General features: G+C 38.8%; 4 protein-coding genes across 8 annotated transcripts in view; 2 read left to right on the plus strand and 2 right to left on the minus strand.

Annotated features, from left to right (window-relative positions):
• Positions 1–208: 208 nt before the first annotated feature.
• Positions 209–4,987, minus strand: il12b2 (interleukin 12B 2). The gene is made up of 8 exons (XM_078251160.1): positions 4,738–4,987; positions 4,303–4,384; positions 3,938–4,198; positions 3,529–3,634; positions 3,201–3,388; positions 2,602–2,750; positions 2,405–2,515; positions 209–783 (listed from the first exon to the last, which is right to left on the minus strand). Exons 1-8 carry the CDS (start codon positions 4,978–4,980, stop codon positions 637–639), a joined length of 1,287 nt encoding a protein of 428 aa, XP_078107286.1. The 5' UTR covers positions 4,981–4,987; the 3' UTR covers positions 209–636.
• A 4,061-nt stretch (positions 4,988–9,048) lies between these two features.
• LOC144518453 (transcription factor BTF3-like) lies at positions 9,049–12,502 on the minus strand. 3 transcript variants are annotated; one of them, XM_078251155.1, is made up of 6 exons: positions 12,396–12,502; positions 10,755–10,823; positions 10,547–10,660; positions 9,995–10,196; positions 9,835–9,897; positions 9,049–9,432 (listed from the first exon to the last, which is right to left on the minus strand). In XM_078251155.1, the coding sequence occupies exons 2-6, from the start codon at positions 10,821–10,823 to the stop codon at positions 9,386–9,388; spliced, it is 495 nt and encodes a 164-aa protein (XP_078107281.1). In that variant the 5' UTR covers positions 12,396–12,502; the 3' UTR covers positions 9,049–9,385. The 3 variants fall into 3 exon arrangements, with proteins under 3 accessions (XP_078107281.1, XP_078107282.1, XP_078107280.1); XM_078251156.1 differs by lacking the exon at positions 12,396–12,502 and adding an exon at positions 12,090–12,317; XM_078251154.1 differs by lacking the exon at positions 12,396–12,502 and adding an exon at positions 11,153–11,230.
• Positions 12,503–12,991: 489 nt separating this feature from the next.
• utp15 (UTP15 small subunit processome component) lies at positions 12,992–19,855 on the plus strand. Of its 3 annotated transcripts, none has more exons than XM_078251157.1 (12): positions 12,992–13,157; positions 13,877–13,993; positions 14,470–14,562; positions 14,718–14,902; positions 15,154–15,332; positions 15,762–15,887; positions 17,170–17,305; positions 17,438–17,522; positions 18,228–18,383; positions 18,614–18,715; positions 18,851–18,984; positions 19,138–19,855. In XM_078251157.1, exons 2-12 carry the CDS (start codon positions 13,904–13,906, stop codon positions 19,436–19,438), a joined length of 1,587 nt encoding a protein of 528 aa, XP_078107283.1. In that variant the 5' UTR covers positions 12,992–13,157; positions 13,877–13,903; the 3' UTR covers positions 19,439–19,855. The 3 variants fall into 3 exon arrangements, with proteins under 3 accessions (XP_078107283.1, XP_078107284.1, XP_078107285.1); XM_078251158.1 differs by having other exon boundaries at positions 13,897–13,993; XM_078251159.1 differs by having other exon boundaries at positions 13,902–13,993.
• Positions 19,856–20,014: 159 nt separating this feature from the next.
• The window catches only part of LOC144518457 (rho guanine nucleotide exchange factor 28-like), a 41,754-nt gene continuing 37,102 nt past the window's right edge, over positions 20,015–24,666 (plus strand). Inside the window, exons 1-3 of the mRNA XM_078251164.1 lie at positions 20,015–20,250; positions 21,092–21,135; positions 24,183–24,324. Coding sequence (XP_078107290.1) covers positions 21,103–21,135; positions 24,183–24,324 — 175 coding nt within the window. The 5' untranslated portion in view covers positions 20,015–20,250; positions 21,092–21,102. The remainder of the gene's footprint in view (positions 20,251–21,091; positions 21,136–24,182; positions 24,325–24,666) is intronic.

Consider the following 24,666-nt stretch of genomic DNA (forward strand, 5'->3'; position numbering starts at 1 on the left):
CAGCTTAATGGAATTCAGCCATCATTTATTATTTGTACCTGCGCATTTCCTACTGTGACAAGTCAAACTATCTTCAGTGGAAAAAGGCCAATTTAGAAATATGCACCGTATAAGTAGCCTATAATAATGCAAAGTAATACAGCAGGTCACAGGGATCCTATTCAAGACAGGGCATCAAACTTGGATGATGAACATTGCAAGGCACATATTAAGACAACAATTTATTTGTTACAAACCAGTAAACTCACAGATTAATGAAATGCACTATGAAAAAACAAACTCAACTACAATTATTCCTCTGTTTAGCAATAGTTCCCACTACATTTCAGTTTTCCAGCTGCTAAACATATAATAATGACAACCATGAATTCACCCTCCATGAATGGAATGCATAATTATAGTAATTAAATAAAATACAGTTTTAACAAAAACTGAACAATATTACTTAATGAAGATATAAATATATTGCAAGAGTATATGTGTGTCCTCTGCACCATCTCCAATGTTGAATCAAATGCAGTTTTAATTACTTTATATAAATACATCCAAATATTTCCCCACTGTTTTTAAATAAAAGGTGTTTGTACACAAGCACGATCCCAGTTACAATGCATGTTTGTATTAAGCATTTTCTTTTTAAGATGTCTGGCTCTGCTTAGTATGTATGTTCTTTTTTTTCTTCCGTCTCTTCTTGCAATTGTCCAAGAACCCAGATGGCAACTCTGGGCAGCAAGATCTTGCTGTGTTTTTGCATTTGCATCGGTTCCTTTTCCCTGTTATCACCTGCAATGAGTTAATGCGAGATTAGGGTCTAAAACGATGAGAATAAAATTAAATGAGCAATCCTTTAAGTCTTATAAACATTAATGTGCTAAATTCAATTAGTCTTCCCAAGTCATGGCTATGAATTCCAAGTGAAACTACTATTACAATACTTTAAGAGTAACTGTTTTGTCACTTTCACTGGCATGCAATATTACATTACATTACATTCACAGTGGAGCATGCTATTTCTGTGTATGTGTAATTTATTGCTCAAGTTTCAAGCTCAGCTCCAGGTGTATCTATGTAAGGCTCTCTGGAAAAGATTTTGTTTGCTTGTAACGGAGGTATCAGCAAATTATGATTGATATTACTTTTAGGATTTGGGAGTATCAAAACCAAATGTTGCATTTCTATTGGGCTTTCAGCATGCCCACCAATTTCAGTGAATAATAGATGCCAAAATGTACCTCCTAACCTGACAATGTTATAAACTATAGGAAGAAAAAGGAAATATGGAATTTCAGATATCAACTGATACCATAATTTTTGCTAGGTTTAAATGCATTTGTCATCTATAACAAATCTGGTTAGTAGGTTATGAAGAAATAAGACACACATTATTCTAACTTACTTGAGTATTGTAGTGATGAGTACCTAAAAGTATAGCATCTAATCTTGTTTCTGTTTAACTCAGTGACTTATGTTTCTAATATTTTGTCCACCCCCATGTACATATAGTACATAAATGTGGACACTGCATTACATTCAATGGGGATTTCTAATTTAAGTCAGTAGTTGTACACATGACATGAGCAACACATAAATGAAGAAGGAACATATATCAGGAAGGAAGCACAACGCTCTTTTAATAGCCATTTGTTTAACACAGTGCCAAACCACTAAAATACACAGAAACACCTTTTACGGAAATAAACAGGGCCAAGAAACATACCGTGCCAAAGTCTGTCTAAAGTGCAGACAGAACTAGACTCCTACAGTTATGATTCATGTTAAATTATGTAGATTTCCTTTGAATTTAATGAAAGGATCCTTAAATGGAAAAAACTGCTGGGACCAATTGTATAAGATTTGGTCCTATTAAACCCCTATCAGACATTTTTTGCTGGTAGATAAAACTTCATATTGAATCACCGAACCGTCTGTGTTGTGAGTTGGGAGGTAACTTTACCAATGTCTCTAGTGTCTTTATTTTCTACGGACTTCCATTTGCCCTCACAAGAACCTCTGGTGGTTACCAGACCCCAAATTGGGAAATAGTCCTTATGTTAGCAAGAAAGAATTTGCTTGGAAGTTCTTTTACATTTCACAGTAGGTCTGTAATTGTGTTTTCTTTTCTTCCTTTTTGTGTGTATGATTTTAAATAAGTAATAACTAATGCACAAATAAATAGACATAGTCATAAATAAAAATTAAAGTGTGCTGGATTGATCTATCATAAAGCAAACTCTTGATGTATTACTGAGCTTCTGGTGAGTGCTGTGTTATCTCTTGGCCAGCCAGAAACACATAGTGAAAACTAGCAGGTGAGAGGACATGAGAGGACATTGTAGGCACATAAGCGGAACAAAGAAAGAGTAGGAGCAGACAGTGTTGGGTTCAAATAATGTCATTGGGTTACATTTTTCCAGGGAGTCCACTGGCTCCAGGCTGAGAGCACCAGCGAGTCTCTGGAGCGAACCCTCAGCTTGCTGATCCCCTTCGGTATCAAATCAGATGAAGAACGTCCAGTCTAAAGTCAGACAGGTCGCACAATAAGAAAACCAAATGCAATGGAGAGAATGACAGACATGGAGACATTACCAGACGTGTGCGTACCTTGCCATCATCTTTGAACACGTATTCAATCTCGTGCTCCAGACTGAAGAAGCTGTGAGGAGTTGACCAGCTAGATGGTGCATCAATAATCACTTTCAGGTCATCTTTTCCCTCCTGACACTTGACAATTTGGGGACTATCGGGTTGAACTAGACAGAAGGAAAATCAACAAAACAGGAGTTAACGTGTGTCAGTAGGGAATCATTAAAATATATATGTAAATTAACAAATGTTTTTGCTGAAAAAAGTCCATTGATTTACAAAAAGGATTTACTTATGAGCGATGAAATGACTTTTTGAGTCAAGAATGAATTTTTTTGTACTTGGATTCTAATGTTGCATTTTTTTTGATAATGTGTAGAATATACCTTTTCACTTCGTCAGAAAGGTACTTTACTGAACAATGTATCATTGTTACCAAACACTAATCGTTAGTATTAACTTGTTTGATTTCCATCCTTCAAAATCAATTTCCTATCAACTGAATAATCTATTTTTGTACTTTGTGAACAACTCTGTCAGTGATTTTTTTGCAAAAGATGCTGTTTACTTCAAATCTTGATAACCTTTGGTTAAATGCCTCGTTTCACTCAGCTTACCAATGTTTCTGAGATAAAATCTCTTGGTTTTCCTGAGGATGGCGAAATTAACGATGGCCTCAGCAGTGAGTTCGAGCTTGGTGCTTTCCTCAGCGTAGGGTGAGAGGGAGTGGGACAGCTCAAACTGGAATCTCCCATCTACTAACCGATCACTGCTAACCCAATGACACAACTTCCTATGTTCGCTGCTACAGAGGCAAGCAGTAAAACAAGACAATGAGTAAAATATATGTAACTGAGAAATGTACACATCTGTCTGCTTCTTGGGTCCATCTTACTATAAACTATATGCTATACTTTTGGCTGCTTTACTGTAATTTGTCTTTACCAGTCATGGCCCAGTCCAAGGCGCACGGCTGTTTGTTCACTGTGGATCCAGTTACAGCTGAAGTTACAGTCAAAAGACTTTGCCCAACAACTGAAAGAGAGATTATCTATAAAGATACACAATGTAAGCGATTACAAGTTTAATGGAAAATGTTTGGACTTTGTCACATCAAAATATGGAGAGAAAATATCACTTAATGTAAGACATTTATGTTGAAAGTGCATCACAGAATGGTTCAGTATTTGTTAACTTTCAGTCTTATCCTCTAGAGAAAGAATGATTCACCCAGTCAGAAATGCAGCGAGTTTCAAGACTTTGGCTATTTTGGATGTAGGTTTGCACTGGATACGTTCCTCTATTTGAGAGACTTTTGACTGAATGAATGGAAAATTAAACCAGAGCATCTCACCCAACTCTTCTTCCTCCGCAGACTCCAACAGCAGATAAGTTGATGACAACATTTCTTTTCCTCTCCAGCAGCTGTATTTTCCCAACATGGGTGTATCTACCTCTGACACGGACAGATTTTGACCATTCTGCTGGACATTGTCCTCCAATTCGACATCGCTCTCTTTGTCTTCACCATGAAATTTCCATGTGACAGCTCCATCAGTTGCTGTACGGCAGGTCAGTGTGACTGGATTTGCATCATTCCTTTTTGCCACCACAACTACACAAACATAAATACACACACACACACACACACGTCAAGATGACCAGATTTAGAACCATTCAAGATATAGAAAAATGAATGATACCATAAATAAGACATACAATTTTCTGGAAAGCGGTTGATTCCATGTACTCCGGTGAGGCTGATGAACAGCAGCCCACACATCCACAGTGACAAACTCTTCTGGAGAATTGTGTGACAGCAAGAGGAGATTGTTGAAAATGATCCATTTCTACTTGCATTAAAACCTAAGTAATTACCCCTTTATTTGCTATAATTTTAATATTAGTATTTCCCATTTAATCTTCAATTGAGAAACTATTTTTTTTTTTTATCTGTTCATGGGACATTTCAATTGGCTGAATGATTTTTGTTGAGAATGTGTTATGTTAATGGAAAATGATTGCAGAGTCTATTCTCTAGCTATTCTATCATTTGCCATATACAATCAATTGCAACATTAACTGACCAGATAAGTATAATTTGAAAACACGTATATAAAGCATGTCCAATATTATCGAATAGTTATTTCTTACCATTTGGATGTGTAACTTACACCGAAGTGACGCTATTAGCAGAAGTTCAGTCGTGGTAATCTTGATGATTGTATGCTCCAACTGCTCACTGAGCTTCATTTTTATACCATTGCATACAGCATGCATCATCATCATCATCATCATCATCATTATCATCATCATCATCATCATCATGTCACCTTTGGAGGTGAAAAAGAAACGAACGCGATATAGTGAATTGATAAGAGCATATTGGCAGTGCATTTCCTCTCTACTGTTTTGCATATCAAATTTTGCAAAGAGATAAACTGTGAGTGTCAAATAAGGGACTGTTAAGTGTGGGTGTTCAGTTGGGTGGGGGGTTGCCCTTGGTTTTTAAAGTGAAATACTGCAGGATGACACCACATGTGAGATATACAGTTTCCTATTGCCAATACACACACACACACACACACACACACAAATGCACGCACGCACGCACGCACATGCACACCCACACACACACACACACACACTTTGTCTACAATAAGTGTTTTGAATTGTTGGTCGCACAAAACAAGCACTTTGAATATGTAAACTTGGGCTTTACAGAAATTGGGAGAGGCATTTATTACTATCTCCTCACACTTTATAGACCAAACGATTAATCGTTAATTGATTAATTGAAAAATGAATCATTAGATTCATCCATAACAAAAAATCATTAGTTGCAGCCATACAAGAGAGACTTACAGTAGGCTATATATAGTAAATAGTCTGCGCCTGTGTATCTTTTCATTAATGATAATAATTTTCTTAACCTTCATTCTAGACTTAGATCCCAGAAATAACCCAGTATTACCCTGGCCAAAAAGATGAAAGAAGAAATTTGTCTCCTTTTTCACCCCATCATAACATTATTGTGAGGACATGTGATGATCCCAAAGTTCAAGAGAATGCACACATGCATGTTCACGCACAGAAAAAAGAGAGAGGGAGGAAGACACACCAGGACTTCCCCTGCTCCATTAATCATGGCCCAATTTTGTCTGGCCAAATGTCAGCTATTTCACACTCGAAAAACACATTTTGGTCATGCATTTATCCTCACAGATAGGTAAATCATTAGATCCCGTCATGTGTTAACCTGTATGTGAAGTACTTTCATAGTAAACAAAGTTTTGCATTAGTACTTGGTGTTGTAATTCTTCTTTGTACTCATACAGTTAGGTGAGTACATACTGCATAGTTCATAAAAACTACCATCTACAGTATGACCACATTGTAACCACATTATGACTGAAAATTCTGTGAAACCTGTTTGGACAGCTGAACAGAAAATGTCGGTTTCAGATTTCAGTTCCTTAAAAGCCTAAATAGCATTGTTCATGTATCTGCTGAGAATAATTTAATGTGCTCAAATAACCTATCTCCTTGTCTGTATTGAGAGTCTTTAACTACAGTGACTGTGATAAATTCTCACATTATTGAAAATGTATAGCTCCAAAAAAATAGGTGTTGCAATTTGAAATGTTCACATCTAAAAAATCAGTTATCACAAGTCTTGCAAATGAATGCAGAGCAAGTAAATACATAAGTTGATCTACTTATTTCTCCGCAGCACTTTGGAGGTAGGTCTGGCAATGCAAGACTAACTTATTGAGGACAGAATGTGTCGTAAAGGTCTGATGTATGTGTTGTCAATGCTGGCTTGAAGAGCTGGTCTTGACTTGATGAGAATTGACCAGGAAGAGACACAACTATATATTGGTGGTAAGCACATTAAATATGTTGCTCTACCACTCACAACTTCAGTTAGTTATTTTAAAGTGGTTTCAATTTAAATTAGTAATGAATGTTTATATACTGTAATTTTCAGGTTTTGATTTAAGTGTGGCTGTGAGTACATTTTTCAAGTTCAAAGATAGTTTTTAGTCACCCAACATCTCTATTCCTCAATGTGAACAAAGCCAAAAAGTCCCAGACAGTTCAATGTGTTACTTGCATATGAATCTCAAAACTAAAGAACATTTTCATCTTTGAGTACTTTCAGCAGTATACCAGGCTATGAGGTCACTTCAGTCCAGATAATGAAACAACCCATAAGGCTGCCCAAGAAATGGGTCAACAACAGTTTCAACATCCACCCTACAAAAACACATTTAATCAATGTTATATACAAAGATATGAGTATCTCAGTGTAGATAGTATGACTTATTTTGTGCCCCTGGTTCTGAAACCCTTTTCAGTCTACATGGCCTCCTAATATGCTTGCACTTAGTCTCACATTGCCAGACCTTCCTCCACATCGCTGCAAAGGAAGGTCTGGCTAGTCCACACAGAATTTTGGGATAGGAGAAAAACGTTCTCTGGTTTATTGGGATTTCTATAAACCAATCACAATCGCCTTGGGCGCTAAGCCAGACGCAATAACGGTGCCTCTGCAAAATATGCCTGGGGAAGGAACTTGTTTTGGTGGAACGTGCTCGTTCAAGTTGTTTTAGTCGTGCAATAGAAAACTCAGATTGGACAGACAGTCTAGCTAGCTGTCTGGATTTACCCTGCAGAGATCTGAGGAGCAGTTTACCATAGTCCTCATAAATCTACCGGAGTTTAGAATGCCAGCACAAAGGAAGCAGAAGGTGAGCGACATCCAGTGGCACCGGAGCAATCCCCTAAAGGAATCGTCGTAAATATAGATTACACTACACGTTTAACCCTTGTGTTGACTTCGGGTCACATTGTCCCATTTTAAATTTTTGTTTTATATCAGAAAATATGGGACGTAGAAATAAGCGCTGAAAAAGTATAGAAGAAAAATTAAAAAATTTAAAACGTTGGAAAAAGCAAAAACAAATTGTGAAAAAAAGGCGTCAAAAAACGTTTTTTTCAAGGTTGAAAGGAAGACAACACAAGGGTTAACTGCAACCTGAAGGTTCTTATCAAGCTGCTATTGGTTTTTTCCCCACTTACACTCAAGAATATAAGATTGTGTGTTGGGCTGTGAAGTCTGTCAAATGCTTCTGATGGCACGGCAGTACTGCTGTAATCACAGGTCGACTGTGGCCTACACTCACTGACATGGTGCTTAGCTGCACAGCCAATGATGACAAAGAATTAAATGTTTAGTAGTTATTACTAATGATTTTAATTAGGGCTGCACGATATTGGAAAAAAACTGACATTGCGATATATTTTTTCTTGCAATATATATTGCGATATAAAAAAAGAAGACATTTTTACAAGATGACATAAATAGCTCTATTTGGAAATAAACCATTCTCAACTAATGGGGTGATTTTGTAGGGGACATAACGTCTACATAAAAAAAAATAGAAATGAAAAAGGAACTTTTCTTATGTGAACCAGTCTTTCTTGAACTTGCTTTACAAACACAAAAGCAAGTAGCGCTGCGACTACTCCTCTGAAGTGATTTTGGAGAGGGAAATTAGATAGTTCAATATACTGGTTGACTGACATGACACCATATTCATATAATACTATCAATCAAGGCTAACGTGGATATTAATAATGCATGCATGTTGCTTCCTCTAAATGTCATGTTGTGGTCGACTAACAGTGCCTGCTTTTGTTTGATAAATTGATTAACAATGATTGTGATTGGTGGTTTACTGTGCATGCAGAGCCTGCATGTCACGCACTGGCAACAAACTGTGTACCACTTAAATCAGTGGTAATTACGTTATATCAGACTTCTGTTGTAGATTAGTGTTGTTTCCAGCGTCGTGGCTCCGAACCGTAACGTTAGTTGGGACAGACCCCTTGATTTTTAAGGGGTCTTTAACTATTAGCTTAAGCCTGGCTGGTAGCAGCTTTCTGGCAACTGTGGTAAGAAGAAGGCCGGGAGACATCGTGATAACGTTGCTTTAATCAGGTGATTTACTTCGTCTTTGCAGCCAACATCAAACACTGACTGTACATTACCCATCGAAGAGCATCACTGTGTCTGCGACAGCTGCCGCTTACGGTGCTTTTCTACACACGGGAGAGCCTCACTTCCCATAAAGACAAACAACATTCCCACGTTGCCCACATAGCCACCTGTCTCTTAAAGGGGAAGGGTCGGCCGGTAACAATCATTTAAAGGAAAACGGTTAAAGTTTACATTACTATCAAGCAGCAGAATAATTGTAGCGTTAACATTGCACGTCCTGTGATAGGACTATCGCACATCGCGATGTAGACGATGAAACAAAATATCGTTCAGCCCTAATTTCAATTAGCTAATCCCCTGGGGACATTTAGAAATCTAGGACCATGAGTTTGAATATAATGAAACCAACAAAGTAAACATGTATTTCCATTAATTGTATAAAAAAATAAAAAGAGAAATTTAAATGTAATTTTTATTACATGATTAATTCCACCAATACATGTTTGATGTGTGGGCATCCCAATGCAGGAGAGGCAGCGTGTGAAAGGAAAAGGTTTGCACATTCCATTGAATTAAATAAGTTGACTTGTACTGCAGAATGAGGCAAATCAAACAAAAAGAGTAAGCTATGTGCCATTAAAAGTCAATTTTACTTGTTTTTGCCCAATTGTCAAAGTTACATTTAAAAAGCTACTTTTGTTTGTAGCCACAGAGGAATTAGGGAGATGAACAATTACAAAATGCTGCTGTGTCAAAGTACGGTAAGTCAAGATGACAAAATGTTGCTGGTGATCGTTAGTTTGCCTCGTCCTTTGAAGCCTCGTCAAAGTTTTCAACAAGATCTGAAAACGAAAACCGAGGGTAAGGTGGGGCGGATGACAGAAAACAGTGACAAATAAGGTAAGGACATTTCTCAATGAGCACAAGATTTAGCATACAAATAAAACTTAATTACTAAATATGAATCTAACAAAAAATATCAGCCCTCTGAATTCATCCATAAATATTGTCGTGACAAGAGACTTGTATGATATTCATAAATACACACCCAGATACACTGAAACGTAACTTTTTAGATATAATGAGATCACACGTTCCATGTGACAAGACATACTGTATATGCAAAGGTCAGCCTTTTCTGGACTGTTGATAATGTGAATATTTTAATACTACATTAAAGATTAAGATTAATAATAAACTAATGCAAATCTTGGTTTTAAAAGGGTATGTGTAAATTTGCTTACCTGGAACATCATCATCATCCTCCTCCTCTTCAGCAGCAACCATGGGGCCTTTGTTCTCTCCAGCTATTAGGGGGAAGAAGAACAAACAGCAAATTGTTTAAATACAGTACACAAAACTACTAATACATGCAAACAGATGAGTAAAGAGTGTTGTAGGTACCTGGTTTAGGCAGGGTCTCTGCTAATCTCCTGAGACTGGTAAGACTGTCGGCCCCCAGCTGGTTTAGGATTCCTGGGAGCATCTCTGTGAGCTGCTTGTTCTCAGCGTGTCCTGTGATCGTAAATGTGTTGGCAGCCAAGGAGGCCTGAACCTTTGGGTTATTGAAGTGGATCACTGTTCCCTGGTTTGTGAACATATTCACCTACAGTGAAACACAAACGGGAATTATGGGGGGGGAAAGGGAAGAGAGGTGTTCAAGGTCAGTCTCAGAGGATTATGCAACAAAATGAAACATACGTACTTTTTATGCCGTTTTCTTTGCAAATGAATTAACTTAATGCTTTAAATACATTTAACAGCAATTAAAGAACGCCATTTAATAAGAATCTAATCATTCATCCAGGCGTACTATTGTCAATTTCGGCCTCTTGTTTCATGTAATGTATTACTCAAATTTTGAAGTGCACAATCCAGTCCTAGGAGCATCAATGTCATGAAAACAGACCTGTCTGCGTACTTGTTGCTGTCCATTTCAGAAATAATTTGCTATACCTCCTCGATGCCAGAGATGTTGTTGACTCCCAGTTTCTTGAGGGAGAACTGCAGCTTCTTGTCATCTGCTGTTGCTGTTCTGTGCACCACCTTCTTCTTTCTGCGGGCTGACCCCTACAGTACACAAAAATGAGCTATAATACATAAACCAAAAACCCAATGACAAGAATTGAATAATAGACATTTGCCAGCATTTACCCGAACTCACCTTGCCGCCTATGCGGACCTGCGCCTGCAGTTTGGCGAGCTTCTCCTGGTTCATTATCGACTCCTTCATCTAACACGGGAAACAACACATACACATCATCAAATTTTATGTTTGCTCACAACTTTCAGACATTTGGAAAGTCGGGATCAACAGAAGTACATTTCCCGGATAAAGCAAATTATGTTTAACCATGGCTGCATCTCGTCTCTTATTTGATAGCTCCTCTGCTCAACCAGAAGTTGTTCTGTCCCTCCTCCGTGAAGGCCGTCTCATTTCTACTCTGAGGACCGAGCATCTAGGAGGGATCACCAAGGAGCTATAGGCAAGGATACATGAGAGCGGCCTTCCGGCAGTGCATCTCACTTTCTTTAAATTACATCCCTGACTCCTCCACTTGCCTCCCTTCCTCGCGTCTTAGTCCGTCCCACCGAGGAAGCGCTGGAGAGAGGCGAGGAAATCATGGGAAGAGAGAGGAAACGAGCAAATGGGTTTTAGGGGGATGAGACGTCCTTTCCTCTGATGTGTGACATTAACTTGTCAGCTGTTTGGATGGAGTTAGCAACCCTTTCAGCTGCACGGCTTCCGGGAACTAAGGTTGCTCTCGTGTTTCCTTGCCTATAGCTCCTCGATGCTCCATCCTCGGAGTGGAATTAAGGGCTTTGAGACGGCCTTTACCAACGAGGGACAGAACCCCTTCTGGTTCAACCGAGGATCTATCAAGGGTCATGGGATGTATCCCCACAAGGCGTGCAGCTGAAAGGGTTGCTAACTCTGCTGCATGTCATCCCCCTCTCTCTCTCCCCCCCACACACTTTTCTTACCTTAATCTGTCCTGTTAAATAAAGGCAATAAATCCCCCCTAAAAACTAATTATCACTAGACACAGAACTGGGAGCCATATGAAAGCACTAACAGTCATTACACATTAATTTCACACTCCAATACATCAATCCTGATTCTCATCTACGTGAATAACGTTACTAATAGTTTTGATCTTGCAAACAGAACCAATAATTGAGAAAAATGCAAAATGGTGTAATGTGACATGTCACATTTAATGACTAGCAAATTGGCAAATTATGAAACTGTAGCTAGATGAGTGATTTCAACAGTTTATTAGATACAGAAGTGCCAAAACAAAAAGTCCCCCAAATCCCCCGTCGTTTTGCCTTTTGACACAGCAAACGAGCAAGAATGCACAGCTGCCAGAAGCCCAAAAATAGATGCACACTTTTAAGTCTCGACTCAAGTTCTGCTTAAATCAGACAGAGGTGGTCAGCTAAATTTGGTTGCTAGCAAGGGAGCTCAGTTAGAACACTAACTTTAGAAGCTTACTTTTCCCAGTGTGCCCTTACGAGAAGATGTGCTGTGGGCTGATGTTTGACCTTTCAGCCACCGAAACTGGGAAGTGTATTTTATTAACCCGGGTTCTCAGAAAATATGACAACTGAACTGTCGGTTTGTAGGCTAGCCAAGCTAAATGGCTAGCTCGGGCCTCTTAAAACTGATGTAACGGGAGAATTATATTTGACCTTTTCATCCGCATCACGTAATGTGACTCAGGGAACTGTTCTTTTTTTGCGAACTCAAAATTATATGAGGCTGCGACAGCTTAAAAAGGCTACAGAGACGTGAACTGACCTGGGAGTGTGTAAACACGCGGGTCACACAGTCGATAGAAGCTCAGAGAAAGGAGTGAAGACCGGAAGTGATGTGCTCAGATCGATAACTTTCCGGATGTGCCCGCAGTTTTTCAGAATTTCTGCTTATAAATAAATGCGTCTTAGATCTTAATTTCTAGTGTTTTTCGAAATAATAAAATCTATCCGGTCAGGTGTTTGAAGACGAGCCGCACGAACCTGCTTTTTAAAACTGACTAAAAGTAGTGACCTCTTGAAACTTTTGAAAACAAAAGCATTTTTATTTGTACGGTAATAGCTATAAAAACGTTTTAACAACCACTTAACATATTATTAATAACCTTTTAATAAACTATAACTATTCACGACATAAACACACACAAATAGGTCAAATCAGTAGCATAGTTCAAAAAAGGAAAATAAATTAATGTGAATTTATTTTAAAAAAAAGTAGTTAAATTTATTAAATATATAGTCCTATTAAACATTTTAAATACTAGGATCGCCGCCAGTAGCATTTAAAATATAAAAAAATATGTAAAAAAGGTGTTCCTTTCAGTGAACAATAAAGCTATTCCATTCATAACGGAAGTAGTCACGTTGTAATCATGGCGTCCTCCAGTGCACCGAGAGGCAACGTGATAACTCCTTAAAATGAGAAACTTTTGGTTTACTGGGACGACAAACATCGGTATCATCTAATTTCAACTAATTATACTTTTAAAAAAAATACGTCTGCACTCACGGACGTTTTCGTTCAAAGGTGAGAATCATCAGAATGCACTTAAGTAGAAAATGCTAGGCGGCCAAAGCGTAACGTTAGTATGCTGAACACGTTGACTCAGGTTTCCTTTCTAATAAGCTGCTTTTGTTTTCGGACAAGTAACGTTAACAGTAGTGTAATTTTAACAATTAGGCAAAGGTTAACTAGCTTTCTTATTTTATTTTATTGAGCGCAATAATAAACCTTGGTGAAGAAATCGACTGTCGTGAAGCCGTTAGCTTAACGTTAGCTTTTACGAATTGCATAGTTTGGTGGGTTGTGATGCTGTTAGGTTAAAAAGTGTGAGTGTTGCCACTCAGCCCATGTTGTTGAATTTGATTACCTCTTTTTGCCGGTTGTTGGGATCAAAGCAATCTTGGCTAAGCTATTAACCCCTTAAGATCCATTTTTCCCCCACTGTTATTTTGAATTAAATAGCTTTAATGTTGTAAAAAAAAAAAAATCATCATGTTCTGTGTATGTTTGTTCCAGCTCATTATTGAAGCTATATCATGTTTACACGGAGTTTAATAATCAAAGGGTTGTTTTATCAACAAAAATGAAAAATACATTTGTCTGGGTTTGACCATTGTTGTGCTGCACATCAAGAGTTTGTATAAAAGTACATACCAGCAGGTCAGTAGGGTTAAGAGGTTAACAAGTGTCATATCTCTTGCTATATGGTAATATCCATGTTTTTATTTTCTGTATCTTACCAGACTGATTATTTTGTGATCAGCACAGAAATGGCTTCATTTAAACCTACTAAAGTCCAAGTCTATCCTAAACTTGGAGAGAAAGTCACACAAGACACACTGTACTGGAAAAACTACAAGGTGAGTCTCTTCTACTGTATACTAGGGCTGCACAATATATCTATTTTTTTATTGTCATCGCGATATCAACTGGCGCAATATAGACATCCCAAAAGGCTGCGACATATCGCGAAAAACATTCCCAAGATTTAGTGTTTTAGTTAAAAGAAAAAACTGCACTTAATAATGTAACTGTTATTCTTTTTTTAGTGGTGCCTTTGATATTCAATTCAATGTTCAATGTGTGCAATAGAAGAATGTTGGAAATGTCTTCCTTTCATTTTCTTTTAAATTCAACAAGCAATTTGTTGTATTTTAGCAGAATACTGAAGCAGAACTGAGCACACTTTAATGTCTGTTTATTTATCGCAAGTAATATCGTTATTGCGATATTCGACAAAGTTATCGCATATTTTCATATACTGTCTTAATATTACTGTGAGCTAGAAAAGCACATCCCTAACGTTGTTTCTCAATCTTTAAATCTCCTCTCACAGGCTCCGGTCCAGATAAAAGAATTTGGAGCAATCACAAACATAGACTTCTCCCCAGTGGCTCCGCATAACTTCGCGGTGACAGCATTCACAAGAGTATGTTGCTTTTCCTTGTGTGAATTCAGCATAGTTGTGTTTATTTAAATTGATCCGTGTTAACCTCCTATAAAACAATTCTAGATCCAGTCAGTCCTCTGAATAATTAAAGTGTAAGTATGCCATTTCCCATTCTAATTCTGGTTTCTCTACAGATCCACATTTACGGGCCGTTCTCCCAGGAGCCTGTTAAGACATTTACACGTTTTAAAGATACTGCATACTGTGGGAGGTTCAGGTCAGACGGTCAGCTGCTCGTGGCGGGATGTGAGGACTCTGTGGTCCGGCTGTTTGATGTCAGTGGCAAGGTGGCACTCAGGATGTTTAAAGGACACACAAAGTAGGTATTCCACGTGTCACCATCCGATAGTGTTTTAGTTGTGCTGTCCTGGCCTAATGAAAATAGACTTAATTTGAACATCGGAATTGTTGAATGATGATCTCTTGAGTGATCCATCGACTGAATTTTGTGATGATCTCAAGAATTCTGACAACCTTTAAAGTGGCTTACTGACTTAATGACATCTGGCTGTGAAAGTGCACACTGACGTGTGTGTGTGTGTGTGTGTGTCTCATTTTATTTCTGTTCAGGGCTGTACATATCACAGACTTTACCTCAGACCGTTACCAGATTCTCACAGGGTCCGACGACTACACCTGTCGACTTTGGGACATCCCAAATGCCACTGAGCTCAACGCCTACCAAGAACACACAGATTACATTCGCTGTGGCGTCACAAGCAAACTCAACAGAGATCTCTTCATTACTGGTGAGATGGAGGCAATTTGTGAAGTGAAAGTTAGGACAGTAAATTAACTTTAGCATCAATGTTTGGAGCATGCCATACTTTTTGGATCAGTAAACCTTTTCAATAGAACCACTAGGAACATCATCTGTCCCAGTGACTTTTAGATTAAACTGATTTAACACAGTCAAAATCGACCAACATTAGGCTTTTGACTAGTCTTTTAATTTTCTATTTAATGAATCTTTTTTTTTATTTTATTTTTTTTAAAAGAAGAGTAGAATAACTGAATAATGAATATGTTAAGTCAGTAGTAGTAGTAGTAGTAGTAGTAGTAAACTCCAAATTCTGCTATTGAGTTGTTAGACAGAGTGCCACTGCATATGAAAGTGTGAGGACCAGGATGAAAGTGATCTGTTTTTGCATGACTTGCAATTGATGTTTTTATCCTAGGATCTTATGACCACACGCTGAAACTGTTTGATGCCAGAGCGGATAAGAGTGTGATGACCATGGACCATGGCCAGCCAGTGGAGAGTCTGCTCCTCTATCCTTCTGAGGGACTCCTCGTCTCTGCAGGTAATCAGCCATTCTGATCATCGTGTTCAGTCAGCGCATCCAGAAAATGTGCCCACTGGTTTTCAGACCAAACACAGATTATGTTACTAGTGTTTAATGATTAGAATTTAAAGGTGCTGACACACGAGGAAGACCGTGACCCTAGTTTTTGCGGTGGGTCCCGCATTGTCGACCCTTTTCGGCTTTTTGTTTGTTTTATATAGAAACGGTGAGAAAGTGTTACTTGTTTCAGTCCTATCCATCTGGCAAATCATCTCTCCACAAGTGGACGCCTGGAGTCCCTGACCATTGGCGTCGGAGTCCCTCGGTGAGAGGAACCTCTCTGATTGGCTGTTCAGCTTAAGTGAATCGGTGCACAAGAAGAAAAGCGAAAGTTATGAAAGCAAGCAATCACAGGGCACACACAGAAGGCTCTTGTCATTTTTCATCTTCATCTGATCACTGGCCAAAAAGGATTTTTGAATATTCCTTCTAAAAAAACAGAGGTTCAAACTATTCTAATATCTAACAAAAAAACTACTTGTGTAGGTGTATTTATTTCAACATAAACATGTCTTTTAAAAGATCTACATATCTACACGTTACAAAATAAAGTCATAAAATAATTTACTGTATTGTAAATCTTACCGTACTACTTGAGACCTCTCTTCCTCTCTGCACCGTGGTTGGTGCTAGACTGAGAACTGAGCCCCCTAGCAAGCAAGATAGCTAGTAATAAATACTAGCTACTAATAACATTTAACAACCTAATGTTTTATTCACACACTCTTTTAACAGTGTAGGAAAGCACATTGCTATTGCCAGATAATGACAACTTAGTTTGGCTCATTTTCTGTAAAATGACCCATGCACATGAAGGCATGTTGGATGGAATTAGCAAGCTAGCCAACTAGCCAGCCATCCGCAGAGGGCTGCTCGGTCACAACGCTTCACAGAATGTACGTGCTAGTTAGCTGTCGACTGTAGTCTTTTTCAGTGTGTTCAGAGGCAGCTTTTTGGCCAAGAAACGGGCGCCGCGGGGCGACCTTCGTCACCACTAATTTGTCTAGTGTGTCAGCACTGAAAGGGTCCCTCGTGCCTTGTTCAGGTTGACACCGGTTGTTGTGTAGGACAAAGTCCATTGTATGCTTGGTTGTGACTTCAGTCAGGACAAAAAACACTATTGCCTCTCTGCAAACGACTGCACTCATACACACATGCTACATTATATTTACTAATGTTTATTTAGGACATTTAAAAAAAAATAAATAAATAAATAAAAAAATCTTTTCACTCTCTTTAGGGGGGCGCCATGTGAAAGTATGGGATCTGCTAAAAGGAGGCCAGCCTCTGGTGTCACTGAAGAACCATCACAAAACTGTCACCTGTTTGTGTCTCAGCAGCAGCGGACACAGACTGCTGTCAGCTTCTCTGGACAGGTACGAGGACAGGTGTATGTACAGCATGCGTGTCTGACATAGCACTCATCTGTTAGGACAGTTGCATACTTATTTGATAAGTATTTTTTATATACACCTGATTTTAATGGAGAGCCTCTGTTTGTATTTCAGGCATGTAAAGGTGTACAACACCACAAACTATAAAGTGGTCCACAACTTTGACTACGCTGCCTCCATCCTCAGTCTGGCTTTGGCTGTAAGAAATGACATTTTACCCTTTATCACTATTCTCTGATGTTCTGTGTTTTATTAGGTATAGAAAGGTGGGTTCCGATAAGTGAAGTAACATTTTTAATAATTGCACAATAGCTGATTACATCACCCGAGATGGGAAAACGCCTTATTTGGCTGACCTGGCCTATAAACATGCACATAAAAAAAAAAGAGAGATCAATTATTAGCTTGTATCTGAGGTGCACCATCAGAGGGAGCTGTGATTTGAGAGACCAGCTCTGAGACTGCGAGGTGACAGATTCAGTTTCTGCAGCAGGCAATAGAAATATCTAGTGTTGCCAGAGATTTTAATCGATTTAGAGATTAAACGGTACATCCTCTCCTCGGTAATGGCATGAGGGTGTAGGGTTTCCAGAACACAATGTGCAACCTCAGAGTGCTACACTCCTAAAAGGAAATGCTGTCCCAGCTGTAGCCATGGCCTATAAAAATGATTGTCTTCTGGAGCACTTTTGTATTAAAGGAATTGTTGAATGATGATCTCTTGAGTGATCCATCGACTGAATTTCATGATGATCTCAAGAATTCTGACAACCTTTTTAAACTATATTACAGACTTATCAACATCTAGTCATGAAAGTGAACTTATGTAGATTTTGTCTCATTTTATTTCTGCTCAGGGCTGGAATTCTTGACAGTAAAACTATCAATGTGTCTTTCTCCTCAGCCGGATGATGAGTCCATCGTTGTGGGTATGACCAATAGTATCCTGAGTATCAAACACAGGAAAAGCCTCGAAGAGTCGAAGGAACTCTCCGGCCAACAGAGACGACAGCCGTCATATCGTGTTTTTGTGAAAGGGAAGAACTACGTCCCTAAACAGGTATGTTTACATTTAGTTATCATGCAGTAGCTGAGGTCAACAGTCTGAGACATGATGTGATCATGTGTGATTATTCCCAAAAGAAATGTGCTGACTGAATCATACAAAAGACAATGTAAAACTGACCCTGGCTAACGCCTTTTATTTCTGCACACTGAGTCATTATATAAGGCTTTTCTTTCTCACCACACCATTGTTAATTGATTTCTTGGTTCTCCGTCTTTTCCCAGGATGATTATCTCGTCAGCAAGCCAGTGAAACAGCATTTGGCCAAATATGACAAGCAGCTCAAGAAATTTAATGTATCCAAGGCTTTGGATACAGCTCTGGAGGTATACATTTAATGTATTTATAACATTAGCAATAATAATAAATCAGTTGGCATCATTTTCTTGAGGTTCCTTCTATTTTCAAAGTTGTTCCATTTGCGGTATGATAGCTGTGACACATGCTACTTGTATTTATAGACGTGGACAAGACTGAGAAAGCCAGAGATCACAGTTGCCGTTATAAAGGAGCTGGATCGAAGAGGAACATTGAAGAATGCTCTGGCAGGAAGGGATGAACAGGGGCTCGCTCGGTTGCTCAACTTCCTCATAGGGTAAGAAGCAGATAAAACGGCATTACTCAAGTAGACTTTACCAAGTGTTGATATAAAGTGTTATTGGATGCATTGGATTTGGTAGCTTGTACATCCAAACGTGCAGAAATAGTTTGCAACATAAATACTTAGTTTTTTCTGTTTCTTCTCCAGGAACGTAGTTGACTCCAGGTTTGCTCCTGTCCTCGTAACAGCGGCTGAGATGATCCTGGACATTTATCAATCCGTAATCGGACAGTCGCCAGTTGTGGATCGGCAGCTGCTGCGTCTACAGGAGCTGCTGGAGAGAGAGATTGACTACCAGCAGGACCTCCTGGAGGTGCTGGGCATGTTGGACACGATGTTCGCCTCCTCCCTTCCTAGGAAGGACATGCCATGCCCTGGCGTCAGCAGGGCTAATGGCCTGGCTCAGGGAGAATCGAGTATCTCAAGACCACAGGTTCAGGCCACCTGAGGCTTGTAGCGGGGGGAGCGGCTTTAGACTGGGTTAGAGTGCCTTTACAACTCTAAAAACATCTTTTTGAAACATCAGACACAAACTACCGACATTACCAAACAAACATTTTGGTACAGGTTTTAAGAGACTTACAAACCCATGGGCTCACTCTGGTGTTTTAACTCTGCGTGACCGTAAACACAACAGGCAACACATAGAACATGCTTTACTGTATGAAGAATCTCTGGTTGTGTGAATGTGAAGTGAGGTTGTTTTTATTGGAAGTATTGTCATTACACTTTCAAAAGTAAATGTGGTGTGCATGCTTGTGTGTTTGAATGATTTAACTGTTAATGTCTGCTTTGTGTTTTCATAATATTTGGCATTGGCAAATGTTTTATAACCAGATAAAAATAAATCTTTGTAATACTGAAACTGTCTAATCATAACTGTGTTCAAATCGGCTCAAGTCTCTGATAATAAAACAGATTTCAAGATGTAGGGATGATGATGAAGTTGTATCCCCCTCCACTGGATGTCGCTGTAACCTCAAAGAAACGGTTAACTTTCACATGGAGGAATTTGCATTTGAGCTAGCGGAAGACAGAAAGCATCAACAGACAGAGGATGCTGTGGGTCAGTAGGGACTGCAGCTCAGACTGGAAACAGCAGTGGCACCGACTGAACGCCATTTCTCAACTTGTAGCTTTAAGACTGACACTTGAATTAGCAGTTAGCAAAAGGAGGATGTATGCGAGTTAGGTGTTCTTTTTTGCTAAATTAAAGCGGACTGTCTGGTTTCTTCTGCCGGAGTTTGAGCTCCTGTTAAGGTAGGTTCGTCAATAATCATTAACCTTTTTGTACTAGCTCTTGACTTTTTCAACGTGTCTGTTTCCTATGATATTATTGACAGTTTGCTAACGTGTCAACCCTGGTCAAATGGTAAAATGTAGCCTTGTAAAAAGAGCCTCAAATTTATTCTGCAGCTAAATAGGTCAAGAAGTATGAGTTCAGTTCATTTTAATTATTTAAAAAAAAAAAAAAGCACAAATGTTCCTAAAGCTAGACTGTCGTGTTAACAATAAAAATGCAATCTAGTGCCATTAATACCCCAACTCTTATGAGCACTCATAAAACTAGCACACTTACAAAATTACACTAAGTTCTCTCCTCTTGATTTTTTTTCATGCTTTGCCTTTGATCACTTTAATATTTGGATTATAAATACATAATTATGAATGTAAATGAAACGTATAATGTGACTGCACAGGAAACGATATCTTAAAAAAGGTTATGTCAAGACCTTGCTGTTGTGTCCAATTTAAGAAGTGGCCATTGATAAAGAACAGATCTAAACCCTGCAGCTCTGAAACTCAATCGATTTCCTACTTTAGTCCTCTCTCACACACACACACACACACATTTGGTGTTCTGATATTGTCTCCACTCCAAGGTAGAAAGCATCATTAAAATCATTATTTAAATACTTGATATCAAAAGATGATCCTGTCTCATTGGAGAACCTCTGACTCTGCTAGGCATGGATTAGGTTGGATAATCTCTAGGATCAGAGGAGCAGGCAGAATAACCGAAATAACCAAAAAAGTAATGAGGAGTCACGTGGCTACTGGTGTGTTTTCATTTCTGTTTAATGTCCATCTTTGCCTGCAGTTGCTGTGCAGATGGAGCTGAGCAGGAGGAAAGTGCCTCTGTATGTGAGTATGTGCTCCAGTTTGCAGTCAAGTTTGAGTTCTCCAATTAATGTCGAGTTATTTATCCCTTAGGAAAATCTCTGCAAATTGAGTTTGGAATGCAGTGAGGGATCGGTAGCCTCATTTATAAGAACCAAAAGTCTGTGGCAGAGATGTCATGCTCATGACCAAACCATTATGTGTAATGAAAATACATCAAGTGTATCTAAAAGGATACAGGTGTTTTCTGTTCATGCATCCATACAGTACATGTAATTTGATCAAGTTCACTAACGTCACTAATGTTACTGTACTAAATAGGATGAGGGCACCATGGTGACAGGAGACCGATGTTTTGGACTTTGAATGAAACATCTTTGGGTTTTGCTGTTGGACTATTTGAGCACTGAATCATATTTGGATAAGAAAACCGTAACCTTATCAATCAGCACAACGGCAATAGCAGCCTGGCATTTGTGTGTATAACTAGCAAATCAGTAACTGTGATTCATTCACAGTGATGTTTTTTGTTTACTTACTCAGAGTTGGAAAGGAACTTGTATTTTCTATCAGTTTGCCTTGTGATATCTCTGGTCGTGTTAAACTTTTGAATAAATCTGTTGTCTATGAAGTTAAGATGTAGTCAAACACTGCAGGACTGCGGTCAACTATCATTTTTATTGGTTTCAGTTTGGGAGCTTAACAATTTATGTAAACATTAATGAAAGCTAATGCATTTCTGAAGTTTAAATGGGGGATACATTGCTCACACTATTAATTTGACATGTTTTAATGCTGTTTTCCTTTTACTTGTGGTTAATAAAGGTTACCAAACTTGAAGTAGACGCACCATCTTGCCCGTTTCATGTAATGAAACACCTACTCCTCAGATACTTTGGTGCTTACGATAAAGGCCCACAAATAAATAAATGAACACAAATATGCAACAGCTAAATTTTAAAAGCAGGAAGAAAGAAAGAAAGTTGACCAGTGTTTTCACAAGACTATTCTAGAGCCCATTCCAGTGGCTCTGTGAGGCTTAGAGCAACATTCTAACATCAGCTTGCCAAGATGCTCACAATGACAATTCTCACATGCTGATGTTTAGCAGGGAATGTTTACTATGTTCATCATATTAGCCTGTCAGCATGCTAAAATTTGCTAACTGACACTAAACATAAAGTACAGCTGAATTTAATGGTAATTAGTTTTTGCTGGTATTTGGTCAAAAACCAAAGTTTATTCATGTGTGGTCAACATCTGATCAATCACACAGAGGTGAGGAGAAGCTGTGTAGACATTACAGAATTTGTGGTTAACCTGGTGCTCTCTCTGTCAATAAATAGACAACTGTGGATAAAGAAATGGATAAGTGAACCTGAAAGGGGAATTAGGTGAGACGGAAGGACATGGAGGCATGATTACTCAGTGTCTCTTTCTGAGACAGCGAGAGAAGCAAAGAGAAAAGCCTCCCAGTTTTATAGCGTTAGAAATTAGGTCAACTGTTGAGCTGATTTAATGTTGGTAGATTGGGAGAGAGAGACTACAAAAAAACAAACATCCTTACACTTAAACTCTTATACCATCCAATACTAATCTGTGATGTTCATTGCATTTCAAGTCAAGCCTTATAATTGAAATTTTTAGTGTACCTTTTTTTCTTCAACTTGTCTCCTCTACTCCTGCCTCAGTCAGTGGTTTGATATGTTTCCCAGAATAACCCACACAGTGTTTCTTGTGGCTGCATTGCTGTCTGGTCTATGGAGGCCACTGTAGGTGGACAACTTGATGTCTTCTACAATAGATTTCTTCCCCTGCGACTGGTGGATGTTGGTGGAAAACAGCGGGGTTTTTTTTTAAATTTATTCTGAGGGATTGAAACTATCAAATTCAGTTACAGTTGCATTAGAGATCTTACACACTGTAGCTATTTATCCACAGTAAAAAGTTAACAACCAAACAACACCATGGGCGCAGAAATGTTTAAAGCTGCACTATACATCAATAATGAGTTAAATGAGTTTGTGTTGTGTGAAAGGGGTCACTCATAGTTACACATTCACAGATACTTATTACCCAACACTGCAGTTCTCCTCAGCTCTACAAAGATTTTTATCGTCTTTGTTTTGGTTTTACGGCCTGCAGCTTTATTGTTTTTGGTTGAGGCTCTCATCAACCCCTGCTTTTTCACGAAAAAGCTCCGATAACCCCATAGTACAATCCCTGCCCAGCAACAAACAGCAGACTGGCAAAGTTATCAACCAGCTGTTGAACATAGAGGAGCATTTAGCTGCTGAAGAGCCAGATATTTCCCTCAGGAGTTGGTGGAGACCAAAACAGAGCTAGAGTGAATATTGGACATGTATCAGGTGGACACAAACATAAAAATGAGTGCTTATGTTGCTCCGTATCTGCTTGATGTGTAAATAGGCAACATGTTTGCCATATCAACTTTATAAGGGGATAATATGTTAGTGTTGTATTTACAACCTGTCCCCAAGTGGCCAAAAAAACAATAAATACCGCTTTAAATATTTTAATGTAGATTATCTTCAAAGGTCCAATATCCTGACAATCCTTTTATTGCCTCCTCCGTTGCATTGTTGGCTTACAGTGTAAGGAAAAGTTCATTCTGAAGGGCTGTCAGGTTTGTATTTTTTTGTAGTTTTGTATTTTTTTAATAGCTCAGTAAGGATTTTTATATATAAAACTCTTTTGCATGATATGTCTATGGCTGGGCTAACGATTGAAATATTTCTGTAGTATTGAAAATGTCAATACCAAAAGCATGTTTCACCGGCATCAAAGTGTTCTGGCCTGCTGGGATCAGGGCAGGTATTTGCAGTAGACACGACATTCCTGTTTTTATTGAGTGGGAATGTGTTATTGTACCCTCAAGAGGCATGCTGTCAGGGGATTTGGTGTACTTTACAAAAATGTAGAACACGGCGTCAGAATAGAGACTTACTCTAAAATCAGCCTGTATCTTTAGGAATAGAAATATGTTTTGCTCTCTAGCAGCTGTCTTTTTTATTTCCCCTCTCAACCTCTCTAACATTTCTTCATCTCAGGGCCAGGCAAAGGTATTTGCATTGCTGGAGGGTTTAGACTCGGTGCCTGAGGATGCAGAGGTCTACGTTGTTTTGGAAGGATCCACACTGGTCCATGTCACCATGGCTCAGAGTGATGTAATGCTCTGCTTTATAGTGCCTGGTATGTTCATGTGTATGCCTGTATGATGTGTTATTGTATGTACAGTATTTTGGGGTAATCTGTTATCAAAAAGGGAGAATGTATTTAGAAAACCATGTTCAGACATTAAACTGCATCCTGACAATCCTATGTTTTCCACTGCTGTCTGTGATATACTCCTGAACAGTATATCACTATTTGAATCTTCATGCACGCACACACGCACGCACGCACGCACGCACGCACGCACGCATGCATACACACACCACACGCACACGTACATACACAGTCTGTGACTTGAGGTCTGGAAAGGCACAGAATCTTATCAGCTTCCTCTCAGGAGGGAAACGGCTCCATAAACAA

This window comes from Sander vitreus, chromosome 5 (assembly GCF_031162955.1).
Source record: "Sander vitreus isolate 19-12246 chromosome 5, sanVit1, whole genome shotgun sequence".
Lineage (NCBI taxonomy): Eukaryota > Metazoa > Chordata > Actinopteri > Perciformes > Percidae > Sander > Sander vitreus.

Coding starts and splice junctions, on each gene's coding strand:
- il12b2 (XM_078251160.1), bottom strand. CDS start 4,980: ATGCACTGCCAATATGCTCTTATCAATTCACTATATCGCGTTCGTTTC. Junction 3,635..3,937: donor TGCGGAGGAAGAAGAGTTGG/GTGAGATGCTCT, acceptor GTATCTTTATAG/ATAATCTCTCTTTCAGTTGT. Junction 2,516..2,601: donor TGTTCAAAGATGATGGCAAG/GTACGCACACGT, acceptor GTCTGACTTTAG/ACTGGACGTTCTTCATCTGA.
- LOC144518453 (XM_078251154.1), bottom strand. CDS start 11,215: ATGATTTCCTCGCCTCTCTCCAGCGCTTCCTCGGTGGGACGGACTAAG. Junction 10,661..10,754: donor AGGTCCGCATAGGCGGCAAG/GTGAGTTCGGGT, acceptor TGTGTACTGTAG/GGGTCAGCCCGCAGAAAGAA. Junction 9,433..9,834: donor GGATGATGATGATGTTCCAG/GTAAGCAAATTT, acceptor TTTCGTTTTCAG/ATCTTGTTGAAAACTTTGAC.
- utp15 (XM_078251157.1), top strand. CDS start 13,904: ATGGCTTCATTTAAACCTACTAAAGTCCAAGTCTATCCTAAACTTGGA. Junction 15,333..15,761: donor CAGAGATCTCTTCATTACTG/GTGAGATGGAGG, acceptor TTTTTATCCTAG/GATCTTATGACCACACGCTG. Junction 17,306..17,437: donor CTGTCAGCTTCTCTGGACAG/GTACGAGGACAG, acceptor TTTGTATTTCAG/GCATGTAAAGGTGTACAACA.